Source organism: Mesoplodon mirus (assembly GCF_964341445.2).
Source record: "Mesoplodon mirus genome assembly, chromosome: 7".
Lineage (NCBI taxonomy): Eukaryota > Metazoa > Chordata > Mammalia > Artiodactyla > Ziphiidae > Mesoplodon > Mesoplodon mirus.
The window spans coordinates 5687750-5707305 of NC_138983.1; the positions used below are offsets into that span (position 1 = coordinate 5687750).

The 19556-nt window shown below is 59.6% G+C and overlaps 2 protein-coding genes across 3 annotated transcripts; one reads left to right on the forward strand and one right to left on the reverse strand.

The window, feature by feature from the left end:
* The first annotated feature begins 1169 nt into the window (after nucleotides 1-1169).
* PPP1CA (protein phosphatase 1 catalytic subunit alpha) lies at nucleotides 1170-4519 on the forward strand. The gene is made up of 7 exons (XM_082627810.1): nucleotides 1170-1316; nucleotides 1843-1974; nucleotides 2133-2363; nucleotides 3001-3105; nucleotides 3551-3774; nucleotides 3857-3991; nucleotides 4071-4519. Exons 1-7 carry the CDS (start codon nucleotides 1262-1264, stop codon nucleotides 4179-4181), a joined length of 993 nt encoding a protein of 330 aa, XP_082483936.1. The 5' UTR covers nucleotides 1170-1261; the 3' UTR covers nucleotides 4182-4519.
* RAD9A (RAD9 checkpoint clamp component A) lies at nucleotides 4300-11032 on the reverse strand. Of its 2 annotated transcripts, XM_082627808.1 has the most exons (11): nucleotides 10731-11031; nucleotides 10580-10650; nucleotides 10001-10129; nucleotides 9445-9559; nucleotides 9258-9357; nucleotides 6883-6989; nucleotides 6684-6793; nucleotides 6527-6591; nucleotides 6298-6435; nucleotides 5328-5535; nucleotides 4300-5239 (listed from the first exon to the last, which is right to left on the reverse strand). In XM_082627808.1, exons 1-11 carry the CDS (start codon nucleotides 10762-10764, stop codon nucleotides 5144-5146), a joined length of 1173 nt encoding a protein of 390 aa, XP_082483934.1. In that variant the 5' UTR covers nucleotides 10765-11031; the 3' UTR covers nucleotides 4300-5143. The 2 variants fall into 2 exon arrangements, with proteins under 2 accessions (XP_082483934.1, XP_082483933.1); XM_082627807.1 differs by having other exon boundaries at nucleotides 10580-11032.
* Between the last annotated feature and the right edge of the window lie 8524 nt (nucleotides 11033-19556).

A 19556-nucleotide genomic window follows, 5' to 3' on the forward strand; every position in this document is an offset into this window, starting at 1 on the left:
ACCCGACTGCGTGGTCAGAGGGAGCAGATTTCAGGGTATCTCTCCAAGCCCCTTCTGTCTCCTCTTCTCTTGTGGGGTGGGGGTGGAGCATGGGCCCAGAAGTGGCAGAAAGGCCAGGCCCCTGTCCCCTGAGCCCGGCTTACCTCCTTGCCGCACCTCACCTCCTCCTCTCACTTCCCCCTCAGCCACAGCTTCGGCAACCAGCCGGCGGGCCCCTCCTAAGTGCGTGGGGGGGGGTAGTTACCCCTTCCTGTCCCGGGCTCTTCCGGCCTGCCCCACGGGCCCTGGGCCATGGGCTCCTCCCACCATGCCGGTGGGCTGGGTGGGTGCAGGCTTGGGTTCCTGTGCTGGGTGTGCCAGGGCCTGCCAGAGGTAGAGAGGGCAGGCTGCCTCCAGATTTGAGGTCACTGGCATGTAAAACACTCGATTCAGGGTCCAACGGGTATCATGGTGTATTTAGTGTTTGCTCTTTACAAAGTAATACTTTCAACATGCTCACAAAGTAGCGTTACTATGCTACTCAAAAGGCAAGGATGAGACATTACAAAAAGTAATAATTTAGCATGCACCACAGGCAGTGTGGACCAAAATGAGCTCGGAGGTCAGCAACATGTGTCTGGATCTACCTAGCCAGTCGCCCGAGGGCCCCAGACTCAGGAGGTAGAGGTCCTCCGTGAATTTGAGGCTAACTCTTACTATCTCTGAGCCTCAGTTTCCTTTCCTGCACTTCAAGGGCTTAATCTACACTGTTTGGGGAGACCCAGTGAGTTACCAATGAGGTCACACCACCTTCCCCACCAGGACAGAAGTAGGAAGGACTGCTTAGCCCTTCCCTTGAAAGAGAAAAACAACTTCCACAGTACTTCCGACCGCACCTCCTCCGAACAGCGGAGGGTAACTCCTCAAGGGCGGAGCTAGGCTTGACCTCGCCCATGAAGCCCCGCCCACCGGGCAGGCTCCGCCCCAGACACACGAGTCAGTCCAAGTCCCGCCCCCCTGACCGAGGCCCCGCCTCCCGGGCCGCCGCGACCCCTGCGCCCGGCGTCCGGCGGAGGCGCTAGAGCGCTGGGGCAGCGGGCGGGGCGGGGCGGGGCGCGGCGGGGCGGGGCGCGGCGGGGCGGGGCAGGCGGCCTAGGAGGCGGGGCGGCGAGCCGGGGCGGGCGGAAGGAGCGCCAGGCCGGAAGGAGGCAGCGGGAGGCAGCGGGAGGGCGGGAGGCAGGAGCGGGCCCGGAGCTGCTGGGGCCAGAGCGGCGGCGCCGCCATGTCCGACAGCGAAAAGCTCAACCTGGACTCTATCATCGGACGCCTGCTGGAAGGTTGGCCGGGGCAGGGGAGGTGGGCGCCGGCCGCGCCCTGGTCCCCTGCCCGGCCCGGAAGTGGCGCGCGGGTCGACTTGCCCCTCCCAGGACCAGCTTAGACTGGGCGGGCACGGGCCGCGAGGTCCCGTGGCCGCAGGTGCCCCCCTTCCCAATCGCGGCGCCCCTGGGAGGTCTGGGGTTGCTCCCCTTGCCAGAGTAGGGCGGGGGCGCACGGGTTGGCCAGGGCTCTTGGGGTGAGAGAGAAATCCGAGAAGCCTAGCCCCCCCCAAGCAAGGGGTCCTGTGTTCTGAGGTTTTGGCAGGCCTCCGCGCACAGCAATCCCCTCTCGAGTGTCTTGAGGGTAGTTGGGGGTCTCGTCCCTTGAGGCTTGAGGCGGGGGTCCCAGGAGGCTCAGCAGCAACAGCTGCCTCTGGGCGAGGCGGGGCCCAGGAGGCCCAGGCGCCCCCCAGAAGTGCCTATGGGGCCACCCGTGTCACCCACCCTCTTCTTGCCTGAGGGTCCTGATGCCTCATTCCACTCCCAGTGCAGGGCTCGCGGCCTGGAAAGAATGTACAGCTGACAGAGAACGAGATCCGTGGTCTGTGCCTCAAATCCCGGGAGATTTTCCTGAGCCAGCCCATTCTTCTGGAGCTGGAGGCACCCCTCAAGATCTGCGGTGAGACCCCTGCCCAGGCCCCTTTGCTTCCTGAAAGTGGGTACCCCCCCCCCGCCCCCCAGCCAGAGTCCCTGGATCTCTCCTCCCTTGAGTCCAACCCTGGCCCTGGGTTCAAGTTTAGACTGCATCTAGTGCTGACGTGGTTCTCTGGGTCACAGGCGACATCCATGGCCAGTACTACGACCTTCTGCGGCTGTTCGAGTACGGCGGCTTCCCTCCAGAGAGCAATTACCTGTTTCTGGGGGACTACGTGGACAGGGGCAAGCAGTCTTTGGAGACCATCTGCTTGCTGCTGGCCTATAAGATCAAGTACCCCGAGAACTTCTTCCTGCTCCGTGGGAACCACGAGTGTGCCAGCATCAACCGCATCTACGGCTTCTACGATGAGTGTGAGTGGGCTGAGCCTCTGGGGCTGAGCAGGTCCTGAAGGGCTCTCCCGGCCATTCAGTGCGACCCTCGTGTCGACCTGGTGGCTGGGGTAGCAGTGTTTGACAAACACCTGCTAGACTGAGCTCCGTGAAGGCAGGGCCGGGCCAGTTCACATCTCTCCACCCTGCCCTCCTGGCATGGGTCCTGGCGCTCAGGAGGGACGTGGTGAATGGTTGCTGACTGAAGGGCTGCCAGCATTCTAATGCAGGGCCTTGCCTGCCGACACTCCCCTCCAGTGCATCCGTTACTTAAGCACTTAGGATGCCTGTCTGGACTGGACTCTGTTGGCCAGAAGCTGAGAGAGACCAGACCCAGTCTTGGCCTGGCTCTGCTCATGTGCAGGGGAGTGGGTGCCAACCCTGAGGTTGTTCCAGAACTGGAACTCTGGGGTTCCTGTGGACTCAGCTGCTTTAGAATTCCTCCTGGGAGGCAGTGGGGTGGGGGTTGGCGGGTGGGGGGCGGTTTCCCTTCTTGCCTTCCATTCTCTTCTCCCAGCTGTGTCCGAACACCACACAATGTGCCCTGGAAAGCCCAGAGACCCACACTGAGGGTGGGGCAGACAGGCCTTCTCGTGAGCCCTCTCTTTCCTCTGGGCAGGCAAGAGACGCTACAACATCAAACTATGGAAAACCTTCACCGATTGCTTCAACTGCCTGCCTATTGCTGCCATTGTGGATGAAAAGATCTTCTGCTGTCACGGGGGTGAGGGCGGCTCTGGGCCGCATGGCGAGGGAATGCTTGGGCAGGACGAGCCTGGCCACATCCCTGGGGGATTTGGGACAGAAGTGTTGGCTGGAAGGACACATTCTCAGCCACCTGGAACAGCTCTTCCTGGAGTCCTGGTTTGGATATCACTTCTTCCACAGAGTCCCCCCGCAACGCAGCGTTAGGCTGCACTCACTGTCATGTCGTGGCCTCGGCTTCTTGCGTGGAGTTTGCTTGTCTTTCTCCAGGGAGCACTGTGCTCCTTGAAGGGACAGGGACTTGAGAAGGCAGAAGGCGATGAGCTCTACCTGTCTAGGCTCCCAGGAATCCAGGAGAGGGCGGCGGGTTGGGGGAACAGAGGCTGATTGGCAAAGGCTTCCTAGAGAAGGGAGGGCCCTTGTTTTGAGGCTTGAGGAAGTGACCTGCCCCCGGTGCTCCCCAGGCCTGTCCCCGGACCTACAGTCCATGGAGCAGATCCGGCGTATCATGCGGCCTACAGACGTGCCAGACCAGGGCCTGCTGTGTGACCTGCTGTGGTCTGACCCTGACAAGGACGTGCAGGGCTGGGGCGAGAATGACCGTGGCGTCTCCTTTACCTTTGGAGCTGAGGTCGTGGCCAAGTTCCTGCACAAGCACGACCTGGATCTCATCTGCCGGGCACACCAGGTGGGCTGGCAGCTCTGGTCTGGGTGGCAGCGGGGGCCGCGCAGCAGCACCTGCTGAACTAACTGCCCCCACCCTCATCCAGGTGGTAGAAGATGGCTATGAGTTCTTTGCCAAGCGGCAGCTGGTGACACTCTTCTCAGCTCCTAACTACTGTGGCGAGTTTGACAACGCAGGCGCCATGATGAGCGTGGATGAGACGCTCATGTGCTCCTTCCAGGTGGGGGTGGAGATGGGGACGGAAGGGGCGGGGGGCCCATGGCTCAGCCCCATGAGCCTGACCCGCTTCCCTCTTTTAGATCCTCAAGCCCGCCGACAAGAACAAGGGGAAATATGGGCAGTTCAGCGGCCTGAACCCTGGAGGCCGGCCCATCACCCCACCCCGCAACTCCGCCAAAGCCAAGAAATAGCCTCCGTATGCCCGCCCTCTGCCCCAGATGGTGGATTGTACAGAAATCACGTGGCTCTGAGGGTTCGTGCCGGGCCCCCTAGGGCCGCCCATCACAGGGAACACAGAGCCTTGGTGTATTTTTCTTTTTTTTATGAATCAATAGCAGCGTCCAACCCCCCAGGGCTCCTTCCACCTGCACCTGCAGTGGCTGCAGGCAGGTTCCTGGGGCTGAGGCTGCAGCTCAGGGCAGAGCAGGGCCAGATTGTGGGTTCCCAGCCTTGCTTGGCCTCAGGGCTGGCAGCCGGATCCTGGGGCAACCCATCTGGTCTCTCGAATAAAGGTCAAAGCTGGATTCTCGCCATGGCGTCTGTCTCCCTTGTCCCAAAGGCCACGCCTGGCGACCCTTCTGCCTAGGGCCACTTGGGAGGCTTGCTGGGCACGGGGCCCCAGCCAGGGAAACACCAGCCACATGCTCAGGTCACAGGGGCCCTTGGAATTTCCAAGCCAGGGCCAGAGAGTTGGAAAAGCAAGCAAAACAGCGTGTGCCGGCCACAGGGGATCCCCGAGGTGTACCCAGGATCTGAGGGAGGGACAGGTCCTGATTGGCAGAGAAGGTGGATCAGCAGGGGCCAGCAGCCCCACCGAGATTTTTCTCCTAGGGAGGTGGGCTTAGAGAAGGCAGGCCCCCAACCCTGGCCACATGGTTGGATTAAGAGGTGAGGGACCTCCCAGCAGGTGGCAGCTCAGCACCAAGACTGGGAACAGACATGATCGACTGGGGGCTGAAGGGAGACCACGGGACCCAGGCCAGTCAGATAGCCGAGCAGGGCCTGGGGGAGGCGGCAGGACCAGCCAGCTGAGCCCCAGCACAGCCCACCTCTACCACCCACCCTGGAGGAGAGCTGGCCCCGCCCCTGGTTGGCGCTGGGAGATGGGGAGGCTGGGGCTTCCTCTGGTCCAGTCCTCCAAGGACTCCTCGGCTCAGCCTTCCCCCTCACTGTCTTCAGCCAGCACGGGGCTGGGGCCCTGGGGAGAGTGTGCAGGGGCCAGGATGGAGCCAAAGAACAGCGAGCGGAACTGGCGGGAAAACAGAGGAAGCCGAGTGAGCTCTGGAGGCTGCAGCCTCTGCCTCCCATCCCTGCCTCGGTCTCCAGCCAGCCGCTACCTTCTTGGGTGGGGGAGTCCCAGGCACTGTGCTGGGCTCGGTGTCATCTTCCTCCTCTGAGTGGGAGCCAGGGCTACAGTGGGGCTGGAGGCCAGGTGAAAGGGAGGCGGAGGGCAGTGTCCGTGAGCCCTCACTGCCCACGGTGGTTTCCATGGCGATCATGTATGAGTCAATGTCATCAAGGGCAAAGTCGTCCAGGTGGGGTGTGCTGTAAGCAGAGACGGCTTAGCAACGACAGGGAGAGAAGAGGGGGGACAGAGGCAGGGCCCCACCTTGGAGGGCTCAGCGGGGGGCTGCAAAAGCCCTGTGACCGTTGGTGACCTCTTGGTTTTATTACTTCCTGATTTGGTGGGAGGGGAGAGGACGCCTGGGGTTAAGTGGCTGCTTCCTGGAGGGGGTGGACCTGGAATCCTTTCATCAGAGTTGAGGTAGAGGCCTGAGGGAGGCATCTTGGGGGCCGGTTTAGCTCAGCTGGGGGAGGGGAGCAGCAAGTCCTGTAAGCTGGGTCACCTGGGGCCCAAGCCCGCACCTTCCCCGGGGACAGGAACTGGAGAGCACTGGGGCCCAGGGACATGCTGGGCGGAGGGCCAGGCCAAACTTCCTCTGCTTACACTACACTGGGCCCATCCTCCCCAACCCACCTGCCCTTTCAGCCACCGGCTTCCCCAGTCCCAGGCAGCCCCCGGCTTCCCGGCAGCCCTTTCCCTCCTTGGCCTGGGAGGAGGCTCGGAAGGGAGGCCTCAGCCAGAGAAGGAAGCCAGCCCGACCCTGGGGACGCTTCCCTGGGTCGGGGGAGTCTCTGAGTGCAGCTGCCCGGTAAGGTGGAGCCTGCAGGGCTGGAAGCTGTGAGCACTGCAGGGGCTGGGGCCCAACAGGAAGTGGGGGCAGGGGGAGGCGCAGACGCTGGAAGCAGCAGGCTCCCCAGGGTGCAGAGGTGGGGAGGAGAGGAGTGGGTGGGCAGCGCTCTCACCTGTGAGCCTGAAGCTGAGGCGCTGGCCGCTGGAGCTCCGGAGCACGCAGGTCCTGGGGGTGCGGGTCTGGCTCTGAGAGCGTGGCCAGGACAAAGTGGCCGCCTAGCAGAGAGTCCTTGATGGCAAAGATGGCTGGCCTGGGCAGGTGACGGGTCCAGGCAAGGTCAAGGCCCTTTGGCTCTTGGCATCCCAGAGCCCTCCCCTCCCTGTCCTGAGGCTGGGAGTTACCTGCCCGGGCCATCGAAGTAAATGCTGAGAGACAAGTTTGCTGACTCAGCGAAGCTCAGGAGCCCCTGGGAAGGGAGAGGCGGAGCAGTGAGGCCCGGGCGGGGCCGGGAGGAGCGAGCAGTGGGCCATGCGGCGAGCAAGTGGGGGGCAGCCTCACCCGGAATTCCTTAAGGCAGAAAGTGATGGCCACCCCTTCTTGGGCCTGCAGCTGCTGGAAATCCTCCCCGCCGATGCTCATCTCGGTCACCATGGCTTTGACGGTGCTGTCTATGGGGACAGCAACAGGAGGAAACCTGGGCCCTGCCCCATCCCAGCCCATCTCTGCCCCCTGCCCAGGCCACGTCTGGCTCCCTCACCTGCCTCCTCCTGGTAGCTACGCAGGATGACCCTGTGGCCACGGCCAATCCCCAGTGTCACTTCGGCCAGCGCAGGGGGGAAGGGCAGAACAGCCTCCCCCAGGACCCTGTGAAGAGGGCACAGCATCACCCCAAGACTCAGCCCCACCCAGTGGCTTCGCTCTCAGGACCTGAGGCGGGACGGTGACACACACCCATGTCCAAAGGGAACCAGGCCAGGCCTAGCATGCCCCCAGGGAGGACAGGAGCGGGACATGGTCCCTGCCCCGTCCAAGGCTCCCACGCTGTCGTGGGAGGAGAAGTCCACTTGCAAGAGACGGGGCAGACAAGAGCAGAGCCCACAGAAGACACCAGGAAGCACGGGCTGTTTGCGCTGAACCAAACCGGGCAGGCGGCACCTGGCCACCCAGGGGTGGGAGACCATCCCCACACTGTCTGCATAAATGCGGCCTTCAGAGAGAGCCCTCAGATCCTTGTCTAGAAAAGACACATGCCGACAAACAGTTACAGGTGAAATAACGTCTGGAATTTGCCTCAGAACACTTGGGACAGGAACTGGCGTCTGCTTTTATATGAATTTAAAATTGTCCATAAGAAAAAGAGAAACGGGCTTCCCTGGTGGCGCAGTGGTTAAGAATCCGCCTGCCAACACAGGGGACACGGGTTCAAGCCCTGGTCTGGGAAGATCCTACGTGCCACGGAGCAACTAAGTCCGTGCGCCACAACTACTGAGCCTGCGCTCTAGAGCCCGCGAGCCACAACTACTGAAGCCCGTGCGCCTACAGCCCGTGCTCCACAACAGGAGAAGCCACCGCAATGAGAAGCCCGCACACTGCAACGAAGAGTAGCCTCCGCTCACTGCAACTAGAGAAAGCCCGTGTGCAGCAGCGAAGACCCAACGCAGCCAAAAATAAATAAATTAATTAATTAATTAATTAAATTTAAAAAAAGAGAAACAATTGCTTTTTTTAAAGGTTTTTTTTGTATTATGTGTAACAGAGACAAAATTATTTAAGTCAATAAATTTTTAAGGAATTTCACATGTTCTGATTCTTTCCACTGCCAATCACCTTAGCTCCTCCAAACTCATAATCTTCAAGATAAAATAGCCTTTTCAGAAATAAGCTGTCATGTGAGTCAGCCCCTAATTCTCTTAGTTGGGCTTCTTTGATCTCCAATGGAATATGGACACACTTCAGAATTCCCCACCTGTAATTTCTAGGATCCAATTTCCTCAAGCGATTTACTTTAGGACCATGTTTAGGGTCAGGAGGTGGATCTGCCTGGTTCTGAATTTGACACCCTCTACAAATGTATTGGGTTCAAATCACATTCACTCCTAAGCCATCACACCCTAGAACAGTACAGATTGTTGGGATAGGCCAATACCTAAGATAAAAAAAGTCTGACTGTTTTTCCAACGATGTAGGTTTACAGAAAAAGCCCCATCAGGATAGATCTCAACACAACTGCTCTTTTTAAAAAAGAAAGAGAAAGAAAAATCCTCAAAATACAGACCACAGATTGATTCCCTCTTTCTCTACCCAAAGGGATCCTGGGCAGTGCTGTTTCAACAGAACTCAGAAAAACAGAAAGTCAGGACCCAAAGGGACCTTGAGGTTACCATGTCCTTCGGCTACCGAAAGAAAAGAAACACAAGACCTTGGGTTACTTGGATGCAAGTGGCATCCAGCGTGTGCGTGAGTGGGAGGGGAGCCACTCCTCTCTGCTCTTGTGTTCACCAGGGACCTTTGCATCTGCTGGAGTCTCCTGGGCCCTGCACAGCCCCTCTGATTCCCCAGAACAGCTCCATCTCTACAGCTGCTTTTTCAGGCAGCCCTCCTGGACCGTGACTTCCCCACCTAGCCTCCTTCCTTGGCCTCCTGCTGGGACCCCTCAAGGCTAGAGCCCAGCCAGGTAGGAAGAGAGGCTGCCCTTGAATGGGGATCATCCCAGAAGGATGACGAGGCCAGAGAAGGGTCATGAGTCCCTGAGCCACAAAAATTAAGGGACCTTCAAAGGTGTTTACGCCAGAGAAGACTTGAGGGCAGGCCAGAGACCCATTCTCTGACAGAGGAGTCAGAATGGGTCTGAGTGGTCAGAAAACCAAGTCAGACCTTTGAGGTGGAGAATGCAGACTCCAGAAGACAGTGAGGAACATGGAACAAGGGAGCACCCAGCCCCTCCTCACTCCAGCCTCTGCCCTTAAAGAGCCAGGCAAGGACCTGAAAGCAAACCGGGTTGGATAAACTCCTTGAGGTCTACAGAAACCCTGTAGGGAAAATGGAGGAGGCGCCTTCTTAAACTGACCCTTGAGGCCCAAAGAAGGAAGAGAGAAACCTATGCCTCAGCTTGCAACCAGGGGGCGTGCTCACCTTGCTGGGGCACGGAGCACATGGGGGCACACGGCTGGGTCGAAGACAGCCTGCAGGGACTCGCAGTCCTGGAAGGACAGGTTGTGAGTCTTCCTCACCCCTGGATGGGCAGACAGGGTCTCAGTGGGCCTCGCCAACCTCCACCCCACGCCGCAAGGACGGCCTGGCCAGCCAGCTGCTCACTCACCGTATTTGCAGTACAGCTGAACTACCAGGCGGCTGCTCCTGCCATTCAGGGAGATGCAGCATTTCTCCACGGTCTTCTCCAGCATCGCCAGCGAGCGGAAGACTGACAGGAATGACTAGGCGATGGAAACACATCAGCCGCGTGCTGCGCCTCCACCAGCCAGCTCTCACGTCCCCTTAGGCTCTGGCCCATCACGGGCTCAGCACGGTCACACCAGGAAAGGACCTCCCCCCTCACACAGACATTTACACCCTTCCAGGCCTTCGTTCATGCTGTTCCCCTTGTCTGGAATGCCTTGAAAGACCGGCTTACCTTTCAAGGACCAACTTGAATGTCATCACTCTCTGCAGGTCTCTGGCAGAATCAACTAACCTCTCCATATCTCCCATTACCCCCTGTGGATGTCCGTACTATGCCCCTGCGCTGCATTTTGCACTGGATTGCTCCTGCATCCATTCCTCTCTCCAGCTGGCACCTACTGTGTGCCTCAGAACAAACGCACCGTGGGAGAGGTTCCTGGGGGAGTGCACTGCCACTGCTGAGGGAGGGGCCTCACCTTCATCAGGATCTTACAGCGCAGCGGGTCCTGACCAGGGGTGGCTGCCTGGTACTGCTGGAAGAAGAGCGGGGCAAAGAGGAAGCAGGCATAGGCCGAGCGGGAGGAGTTCACGGTCCGGAGGGAGAGCTGGGCCAGGAAAAGCAGGGAGAGGGATGCAGTCACCAGCGATGTCAGGCCCAGCCCTCTGGCCGGCTTTTGCTCACACACTTGCCCTAATGTTCTCCACTTCCACCATCATCTGCTGAATCCCTCCCTCTCCTTCCAGTCAGCGGGTATCTTCTCCATGAAGCCTTCCGAGAGTGCCCCTCAGCACCGCCCCCGCAGCAAGGGCCCTACACAGCTTTCAGCGCCGACCCCACCCGCCCCCGGGCACTTCAGGGAGGGCAAATGCTCTCAATTCACACACTGGTCTGGGAAGATGACAGGGCTCAAGGTGACGTCCCAGCAACAGGGGAGGAAACTGTAACTCAGCTGACAAATCTGCCCACCGGCATCCTATCTGATGGGGGCGAGACTCGAGCCCAGGTTAGGGCTCCCTGTGGGAATCTCGCCCCCCCCAATACCGTGGCTCCTCACCCCGTCTTCCAGGGGCTCCAAGTAGAGTTCGTCCCCGATACGGGACAGGGAGTGGACGGCCTTGCCGAGAACTGCAAGGAGAAGAGGAGAAAAACACTGGTTTGCTGGCGCCTTGGGCCGTCCCATGTGCCCCCAGCTGGCCCCAGCTCACCCTTCACGTTGCTGCCCGTAACCAGACACTTCATGCTGCTCCCCGCGGCTGGGCTGTGACAGGCGGCGGGCCCCGGACTGTACGCCAGCTCGCTGCTCCCCTCCGGGTCTCCCCGGCCGCCGCGGATGCCCCGGTTCTCTTCCCGCGCACCGCCCCCGGCAGCCCAGCCCCCGCCTCCTCATTGGGCCACACGCCTGCACCTCCGTCACGTGAGAAAACGCTCGCCGGCTGCGCCGTCACGTGACAGAGTTCTGCCGGGGGCGGTCACGTGATCCGGGAGCGCCGCGCGCCTTCCGGGCTTGTCTCTTCGCGGGGTCCCGGGCCTTCTTCGGCCCTTCAGCGCCCCGGGTGAGCCGGGCCTGTCAGCGGGGCCCAGCCCCGAACGCAAGGCGCTCAAAGGGTGTCGGGGAGCGAATCCGGAGATGTGCGGGCGAGCCCGCCTGGGTCACTAATTTAGAACGGATTTTCTGGACGTCTGTCGGGGGTACGGGGTCGAAGGCAGACCGTCGCACCCAATCCGAGCCGGGGACACGCACAGAAGCAGCAACCACTGGCACTAAAAAGAAATTAAAGCACGTTGCGGCAGGATCCCGGGGTGGGAAGGCTTCGAGGATCCTGCGTTGATCCCGAAGAAAAGATTCTCCGGACAGAATGGGGTAGAAGGGTGTGGCTGGCAGGGGAAGGCGAGAGTAAAGGCTCCGCGGTGCATGGGGCTTTGCCCCCGTTGGGAGGGAAGTGGGTCTGTGAGAGGAGGGGTGAGCGCTGCCAAATGATGAGGGTCACTAACGGGAAGGGCTGGAAACGTTTTCTGAGGGTAGACGCATGCGTATGTGGCCCTTTGAAAAAACGACCAAGGGACTGTGCCAAAGGAGGGGTTTCATCGGCGGGCAGGTCTTCCCCTAGTCCTGGGCCTCGGTCCTCCGCTGCGTGAACTGGAAGGGAAGTCCTGGAGGGGCTCCCTGACCTCTAGTTCCCTGCAGCACCCAGTGTGCTTTGAAGGGCCTTGGGCACCACTGTGTTCCTTTAGGGCCCATTTGGACTTGCCTCTCTGGTACTGTCCCCAGTGAGGAGGCCATGTTTGTCTGTGGGCCCCTTGCCCTCCTGCTCCTGGCCTGCAGTTCTGGACCGCACTTTGTTTCTTCCTCTCCTTGCCCTCAGCTCCGCTCCCTCACCAAGTTTCCCTGGAGCACTGGGGGAGGTTATTCTTGCGTTTTAGGGGGGGTCCGTGTAAATGGTACTACCTCTACCCAGGCATTTAGGTCAGTAAACCTGGAGTCATCCTTGACCCCACGCTCTCCCGCACCCTACATACTACAAGCGTCCAGCAAGCCCTGACTGCTCTGCCTCTCAAACAGATGGCAACTTCGTCCTTCTCTCCCATGTCCACGGCCATCGTCCTGGCTCAGGCCACCATCATCTCTCACCCGAATGACTGTGGGAGCTCCCTGGGTGGTTCCCTGTCTCCTCCAGTCCACTCTCCAAGCAGCATCAATGTGACCTTCCTAAAATGTCACTTGGGTCACGCCTCTCCCTGGTGTAGACCCTGCAGTGGTTCCCAACTACTGTACTTGCCATCAAATCTAAACCCCTTGGGGATTCCCTGGCAGTCGGTGGTTAGGATATCGTGCTTTCACTGCTGAGGGCATGGGTTCAATCCCTGGCGGGGGAACTAAGATCCAGCAAGCCGTGAGTCCTGGCCGCCCCCCCCCCCAAATTCTAACCCCCTTACCCCAAACCTGCAGGAAGGAGCTGGCCCCACCCATCTCTCCACCTGTCTGTGGCCTTCCTGTGCAGCAGAACTGGCCCCATCAGTTCCCTGAACGAACCACATCCTTCTCCATCTTGGGATCTCTGTAAAGCTGTTCCCACCGCTTGGAATGCTCCTTCCCCTTCTCACATGCTGGTGCCTTCTCTTCCTAGGGCTCAGCTTCAGTTGCCCATCCTCAGATAGGCCTTCTCTGCTTCCCCCTCCACCCGCCACCCCCCACCCCGCATTGTCTAGCTAAGCCCTTGCTCTGGGTTATCCACAGCACTTATCCCAACTCAACATTATTTCATAGTGTCTACTTCTTTAATGCCCCTAGTTATGTCAGCCCCATGAGGGCAGGGACCTAGTCTGTTCTGTTTGTTACTGTATCCCTCTACCTCCCACAGGGCCTGGCCCTCAGCAGGTGATCAGTAAGTATGCGTTCAGTGAATAGGTGTGTGACCCAAGTGTACCTGAGTTGCCTCTAGTTCCCTCGTAGCACGTAGCATGGTGCTGTGATGAAAGGAACAAAACTTCCAACCTCTGCCCACAGTCCAACGCTTTCGTGGACAGTAGCTGTCCCCCCACATTCTGTGCAAACCCCTGCCCCCCAAGGAACCTAGCATTCGTTATTCTCTTCCTTACGTTCCTCCTTCTCTCTGGATCTCGCCCTCTCTCTTTTTATTCCAGTGAAAATCAGCAGAGCCTTCATGGCTTCTCCACCTCTTCCCCACAGCCATTGCCGGAGCAGCGCAGCTGGAACAGAAGATAGATGCCAAAGCTCCCTGGAAGGCAGGGAGGGGAAGGTGTGACTAATCACACACCCGTGTCTCTGCCCCTGACACCTATGGGACCAGTAGGGTCCTGAGGTCTTTGGAGCAAGGCCCCGGGGGAAGGGAGAGGGAGACATAAACGCTTTAGGACTTTCTTTTTTTAAAAATATTTATTTATTTGGTTGCACCAGGTCTTAGTTGCGGCAGGCGGGCTCCTTAGTTGAGGCATGTGAACTCTTAGTTGCGGCGTGCACGTGGGATCTAGTTCCCTGACCAGGGATTGAACCCGGACCCCCTGCATTAGGAGCGCGGAGTCTAATCCACGGCACCACCAGGGAATTCCCAACGCTTTAGGACTTTTTTTTTTTTTTTTTTTAGGACTTTTGATGAGTCTTTCTTCCACTGCACACACACACCTGCCAAAAGTTGGGAATCACCTGACCCTTCTGAAGGGTTCAGACACGAGAAAAGAGCCTAGAGCCAGGACTCAGGCGTCCTGGGTCTCTGGTCTGTGCTTCAACGCTGACTTGCTGTGTGACTTTGGGCGAGTCCCTCCTGTCTCTGCGGCTGTACAGTGTGGTTGTTGGCACGAGATACTCATTGAGGTCCCTTCCCACTGTGACGTGCTGTGGTCCCGAGGGGGCCCTTCGGCTTCCCTGAACCCCTCACCTAGCCACAGCTCTGGAGAGGAGCTGGAATTGGCAGGCCTGCTTCCCCCAGGCTGTGGGGCTGGAAGGGAGCTTTCCAATCGGAGGCCAAGCAGCCTCTCCAGGCTTGCAGTTGGCATAGCCAAAAAGGCCTTTCAGGTCCAGAAGGGAGAACACACAACGGGGGACGAGGACCTTGCAACTCTAGCCCTGCTACAGACTGCCTCAAGCTAGTCGAGGCCCTTCTTTGAGCCTGTTTCCTCCTTGATAAAATGAGGGGATTGGATGAGATGCTCTCTCAAGATCCTTTCAAACCCCACGTTCTTACAGTTTTTGCCATACCCCACGGTAGAGGTGGTCTCCGGCAAGTACACAAGTATGTGATTGTGTGGGAGTGTGTGTGTGTGTGTGATGAAAATCCCTGCCCTCGTGGGCTTCCACTCGACTGGAGAGAGACAAACCAGAGGGCCTGACTGTGCCAAAGCCTCTGGCAGAGCCTGCTGGGCTGCGCACACGGGAGACGGGATTTGCCTGGTGACTCTGAGGTTGCCGAGCGGGCAAGGGAGCTCTGAGCTGCTGGGGGCACTGAGCTGGCGGGGGCACTGAGCTGGCGGGGCTCTACTTGCCCACCTATCATGCCTTCGTGGCACACCAGGTGCCTCGAGCCCCCAGAGGCAAGCCCTGCCCGGGCCTTTCTTGTTCACTGGCATTTCTCCCAGCAACCAGAACAAGCCTGGCACATAGCAGTGGTTTAATAAACATAGGTCAGATGCCCCAAGAGTATAGGGTTCAGAGAGGTTACAAGACTTGAAGCCAGGGACTTCCATGGTGGTGAAGTGGTTAAGAATCCACCTGCCAGTGCAGGGGACACGGGTTCGAGCCCTGGTCTGGGAAGATCCCACATGCCGCGGAGCAACTAGGCCCGTGCGCCACAGCTACTGAGCCTGCGCTCTAGAGCCCATGCTCTGCAACAAGAGAAGCCACCCCAAGGAGAAGCCCGCGCATCGCAACCAGGAGTAGCCCCTGCTCGCCACAACTAGAGAAAGCCCGCGCGCAGCAACGAAGACCCAACACAGCCAAAAAAAAAAAGTTATTAAAAAAAAATAAAGCCCTTAGTTCACACGGTCAGTGTTGCTGTTACTGTCCTTGCTGTGTCCTAGCACCCCTATCTCTGGAGTGACCCCCTCGTGGTATTCTGGGGTCAGGACCGGGGACAAAATACATCATCAGCACGGACGAAGCCAGGGTGAATCCATACTAGAAACTGAGAGGGAAATCCCCCCACAGAAACATTACAGAGGAAAGTTCTGGAGGCCAGGAACTGGAAAATACTCAGAGAGTTAGGGTTGGGGTAAAAGTCAGCCCCAAGAAGAGGCGTAGGTGTAGGCGGGGCTGCGTGCCGCCCTTTGATTCTACGCCCCTTGATTCTGGGCCCTCGGTGTGCCCTCTGACCCATTAGCTGCTGGAGGCTGGCATGAGGTCATGGCTGTGCCCGCACTGCCAGGCTCCAGGCACAGGTCAGAGACCAGGTCCCTTCAGACTGCAGGGCTGAAGGTGGAAGGAGATGGGATGGAATTTTTAAACCTGCAGATGGGAAGGGGAAGCTCAGGCTTGTTCACCAAAACCTGGCCTGCTGGAGTTACAGGGCCCCCTTGGAGCACAAGTGAGGTAAGTTTAGGACAAATCAAAGGCAGCGTGCTTCACCCAGCAGGGGAGGACTCCGATGGAACTCATTACCCCAAGATGTGGTCTCGGCTGGAAGTATAAATAGCCTCACAAAAGGTTTAGATAAATCTGTGGATGACAGCTCCATTCATGGGTTAGAAGGGAAGGAAGCTGTTTGTGGCCTGCGGGCCCGTGGGGAAAGCATCAGGGAGGCGACCTGGCCTCCCTGAGACCACCCCTCGGGGCCCCTGTTCGAGGCCGGCTTTGGGCCGAGGGGGCCCGGGCGGCAGTGTGGTGTTCCTACAGCCTGGAGCCCAGCCTGAGTCCCCAGGCCCTTTCCTCAGTGCCCCCATCCCTCGCCAACCGCTGTTTCGGGAGCCATGGGACCACCCGCTCTGGGGAAAGCGCCCTGTCCTGGCTGTCCCCTAAGGGACCAGCAGAGGGAGACAGACACCGTGTCCAGTCCCAGCTTCCAGCACAGAGACCAGGCTAGCCTGCCCTGGGGAGGGCAAGCAGGCACCCGAGGGTCCCAGCTCGGTGTCCAACACGGGGCTAGGCGCCCAAGGAGGGAGGGGCCCAGAAGGCATCCTCCCTGGCCAAGGTGGGCTTCCTACAGTGCCGGGGGCGGTGAGGAGGAGAGACTTCAGAGACCTGGGGGCAGGGCGGGGATGAGGCCACTAAGAGCGGGGCGGCTCTGGAGCCATCTTCCCTCTGTCCCCGCAGACCCCCAGCCTCTGGCGGGCAGGGTGTGGTCTCCGTAGGACCACGCTGTTCCGCGGGCACATACAGAAGATGTTTCAGAAATCCTTGAGGGGGGTGACTGAGCCCCACAGACAGGCCCGAGTGCCAGCTCCTCCCGGCCCAGGAACCGGTTCCAGGCCAGGTGTGGTTCCCCAACTTTGGCTGCTCGGCTTGTCCCTAGCCACCCTCAAAGTCTCCCTTGACATCCCCCTGACCTCTGACCTCTCCCTTCTCGGCACTACAGCTGTTCTCACACCTGTCCGAGCTCTTGAGTCCCTGTTTCACTTAACAATGAAATTTTCATTGTGCAGCCGTCAGCGGCTGAAACTGACACGTGCTCAGGGTGCTCTGCTGAGGATCACGAGGCGGACCTCGGAAAGGAGGCTTTGGGGCCCGGCGAGCTCCTCACAGACAGATGGGGGCTGGCACCCGGCACAGCCAGGGTGGGCTGTCTCCCCAGGTCACTTCAGAGCTCACTGTGCCCTGTGTCCCTCCTCCCCGCTCCGGCCGGTCCTCCTCCAAGACACTGACCCCCTAAGAGGAGGCTGTCTGGGATGCCGAAGCAGGTGCTCAGGATCATTTATCGTTGGAGGAAAGCTGAGCAGCGGCCCAATTCCAGAACTCTCAAGAGTTCTGTGTCTGTGCCCAGTGCGGGGAGTCAGCATGGGGGTGCTGGGGACAGGCCTCAGGAAGAAGGCAGAATGGAAAGAACAGAGTAGGTACAGACAGACAGACTTGTAGACACGGAGGCTTGCAGGGGTCGGGGCACATCATTAGCAGAGATGGAAGGATAGGGCATGAAGGGCGGATAATAATAATATTTAACCTTGTCGAGAGTTAAGTGCCAGAGATTTGACTTGTGTTAACTGAGGAAGGCACCATTATCATCTCCCCTGTCTTATGCAAGAGAAAACTGAGGTGTAGAGGGGTCAAGTGGCTCGCCCAAGGTCACACAGCTCGTGAAGGCGGAGCGGCACCCTCATGTGCTGTCAAGCTCCCAGCAGTGCTGGGACAGCCCCCCAGAGGTGCCAAGTGCAGGGACCCCCCCCCAGGGCCCCTGTGGAACGCAGACAGTCTGGAGAAAGGTTGAGAAGGCTGAAGGAGGAAGGCCGGCGGGAAGGAGGGGTCAGAGCCGAGGAGCGGCAGTGACTCAGCAGGGCAGGATGAGGATCTTCCTGCAGGATAAGGGAGAGGTAACCCTGCTCCTCTGCCGGGGTGCCGGAGTCCCAGAGCCGGAGGCATGGGTCGTCCAGGGCAATGGAACATCCCGGAGAATGGCGGGGGAGCTCCTGGCAGACTGGGGTGGTGGTGGAGCCCCTGAGGGTATCCCTCCTGCCCCTGTCCTCCTCACACAGCCATCACCCTGACATCCTTGCAGACGGGGAGCGAGCCCAGGTAGGGCAGGGGAGAGGCAGGCGGCACGACCTGGTTCCTCTCCTCGGCTGGGAGGCAGGGGCTGTGGGCGCCGTTTCTCTCGGGAGGCCTGAGCTGGGCCAGGTGTAGGTGGGGGATGCAGGGCTATTGCTAAGGTAGGAGGAGGCCTTTGGCCCCGGGGTTTCCGCTGACATCACAGCCAGCTCAGGGTGAGGCAGGGCCCTCTGGGCTCCTGCCCCTGGAAGAAAGGGGAAAGTGCACTCCCCGCCGCCTTTCCTCCCCCTGCTGCCCTCGGTGGCCCCTGCGCCTGCACAGTCACGCTGGAGCACGCGTGCGCAGCGGCGGAGGGGCGCCCCTCCCGGGGTGCAAGTCCCCGGCAGCTCGCTTTGCAGGCCACACGGTCGGTCGGGCCCTCAAGAGGTACAGCCTTGTCCTGGCTCTGTGCGCAGGCAGCCGTCTGCCTTCCAGCTCAGTGCTCATTCCATGATTCAGACTCACTGCTCTGCTCTCGGGATCTACAATTCCAGCTGAGGGGACTGAGTGCTCCCGGGCTGGCACCTCTCACCGACCCAGGAGGGCCACGTGGCATGGCTGGCCCAGTCAGTCGCGTGTGGCGGGTCGCGGGCAGGAGAGCCCAGGTCTCTTGCTCCAGGCACATGGGGACTCTCTGTCCCAGAGAACATGCTCGTGTCCTGAAGAGAGAGACCAGGCGTGCCCCAGGTTAGATGCCTCACAGCCAGGGGGTGCTCAGCACGCGCTGCCGTCTCCACATCCAGCCTCTTCCCCTTTCAAGAGTCCCTGCGCGCCTGCGCCGCCGCCCGTGGGGGCAGTTAAGAGGGCGAGATGGCCGTGGGGGCAGTTAAGAGGGCGAGGTGGCCGTGGGGGCAGTTAAGAGGACGAGGTGCTGAAGACAAATGGTCCTCAGTTCCAGCCCTGGTTCTACCTCCTGGTGTGACCTTAGACAAGTGACTTCATCTTACCAAGCCTCAGTCCCCTCGTGTGTAACATGGGGAAACAGCAGTTCTTATTTTCTTGGGTTATTGTAAGAACGGAATGAAATCATTCACATAAAGCCTTAGCACAGAACCTGACTCATGGTGAGAGCTCAGTACATTTCAATCAACGCCTGTCAGGAGTTAAGCCTGAGAGGCGCAAAGGAGCAGCATGTCGCCAAGGAATGCCAGGCGTTGCAGCAGGCTGGCGGAGTCTCTGGGGCCGGCTGCTGCCTCTCCTGCCTGCGCACAGGCCAGCCTCTGCCTCTCGACCCCAGGGCCTCTTAGGCCTCCTCTCTGTGTCCCTGGCACCTGGCACAGAGTAGGAACTCAAGGAATGTTTGGTGAACAAATGAGTGAATGAGTGAATGTCCTTACTCATCTCTGTGGGCTTCTCCAATACCACACTCCTGCTCACCCACCAGGAGGGGACCGGACCAGAGGCTTCCCTGGACACCCCAGGGGTCAGGGCCCCTTCAATGCCAGTTCTGCATCTGCGTGGGACATGGGGCCTTTTGGGCATATAGAGAGTCTTCCCTGGGGATGCCAGTTATGGGGGGAGGAGGGGAGGCAGGAGGGAGGGGTGGAACCCTAGCCTGTCCCTGAGCCAACACTGACTCACCCCCAGCCCCTTGGAGGGCAGCTCAGTCGTCTCTGGGTGCCAGCCCTGCCCCCTACCCAGACACACCCTTTGAGGCCTGACCTGCTACCCCCTGCGGATGGTAAGGACTGAAGTCTGGAAGGCCAGAGAGGGCATCAAAACAGCATCCTCCTCATCAGCTCACTGATACTCCCACCATCCCGTGGGAAGGGAGGCAGAGGTGGTCATAGCGCATTCCGCCGAGAGGTGGTGGGCTTGTCCCAAGGCCCACCGCCCAATTGGAGGC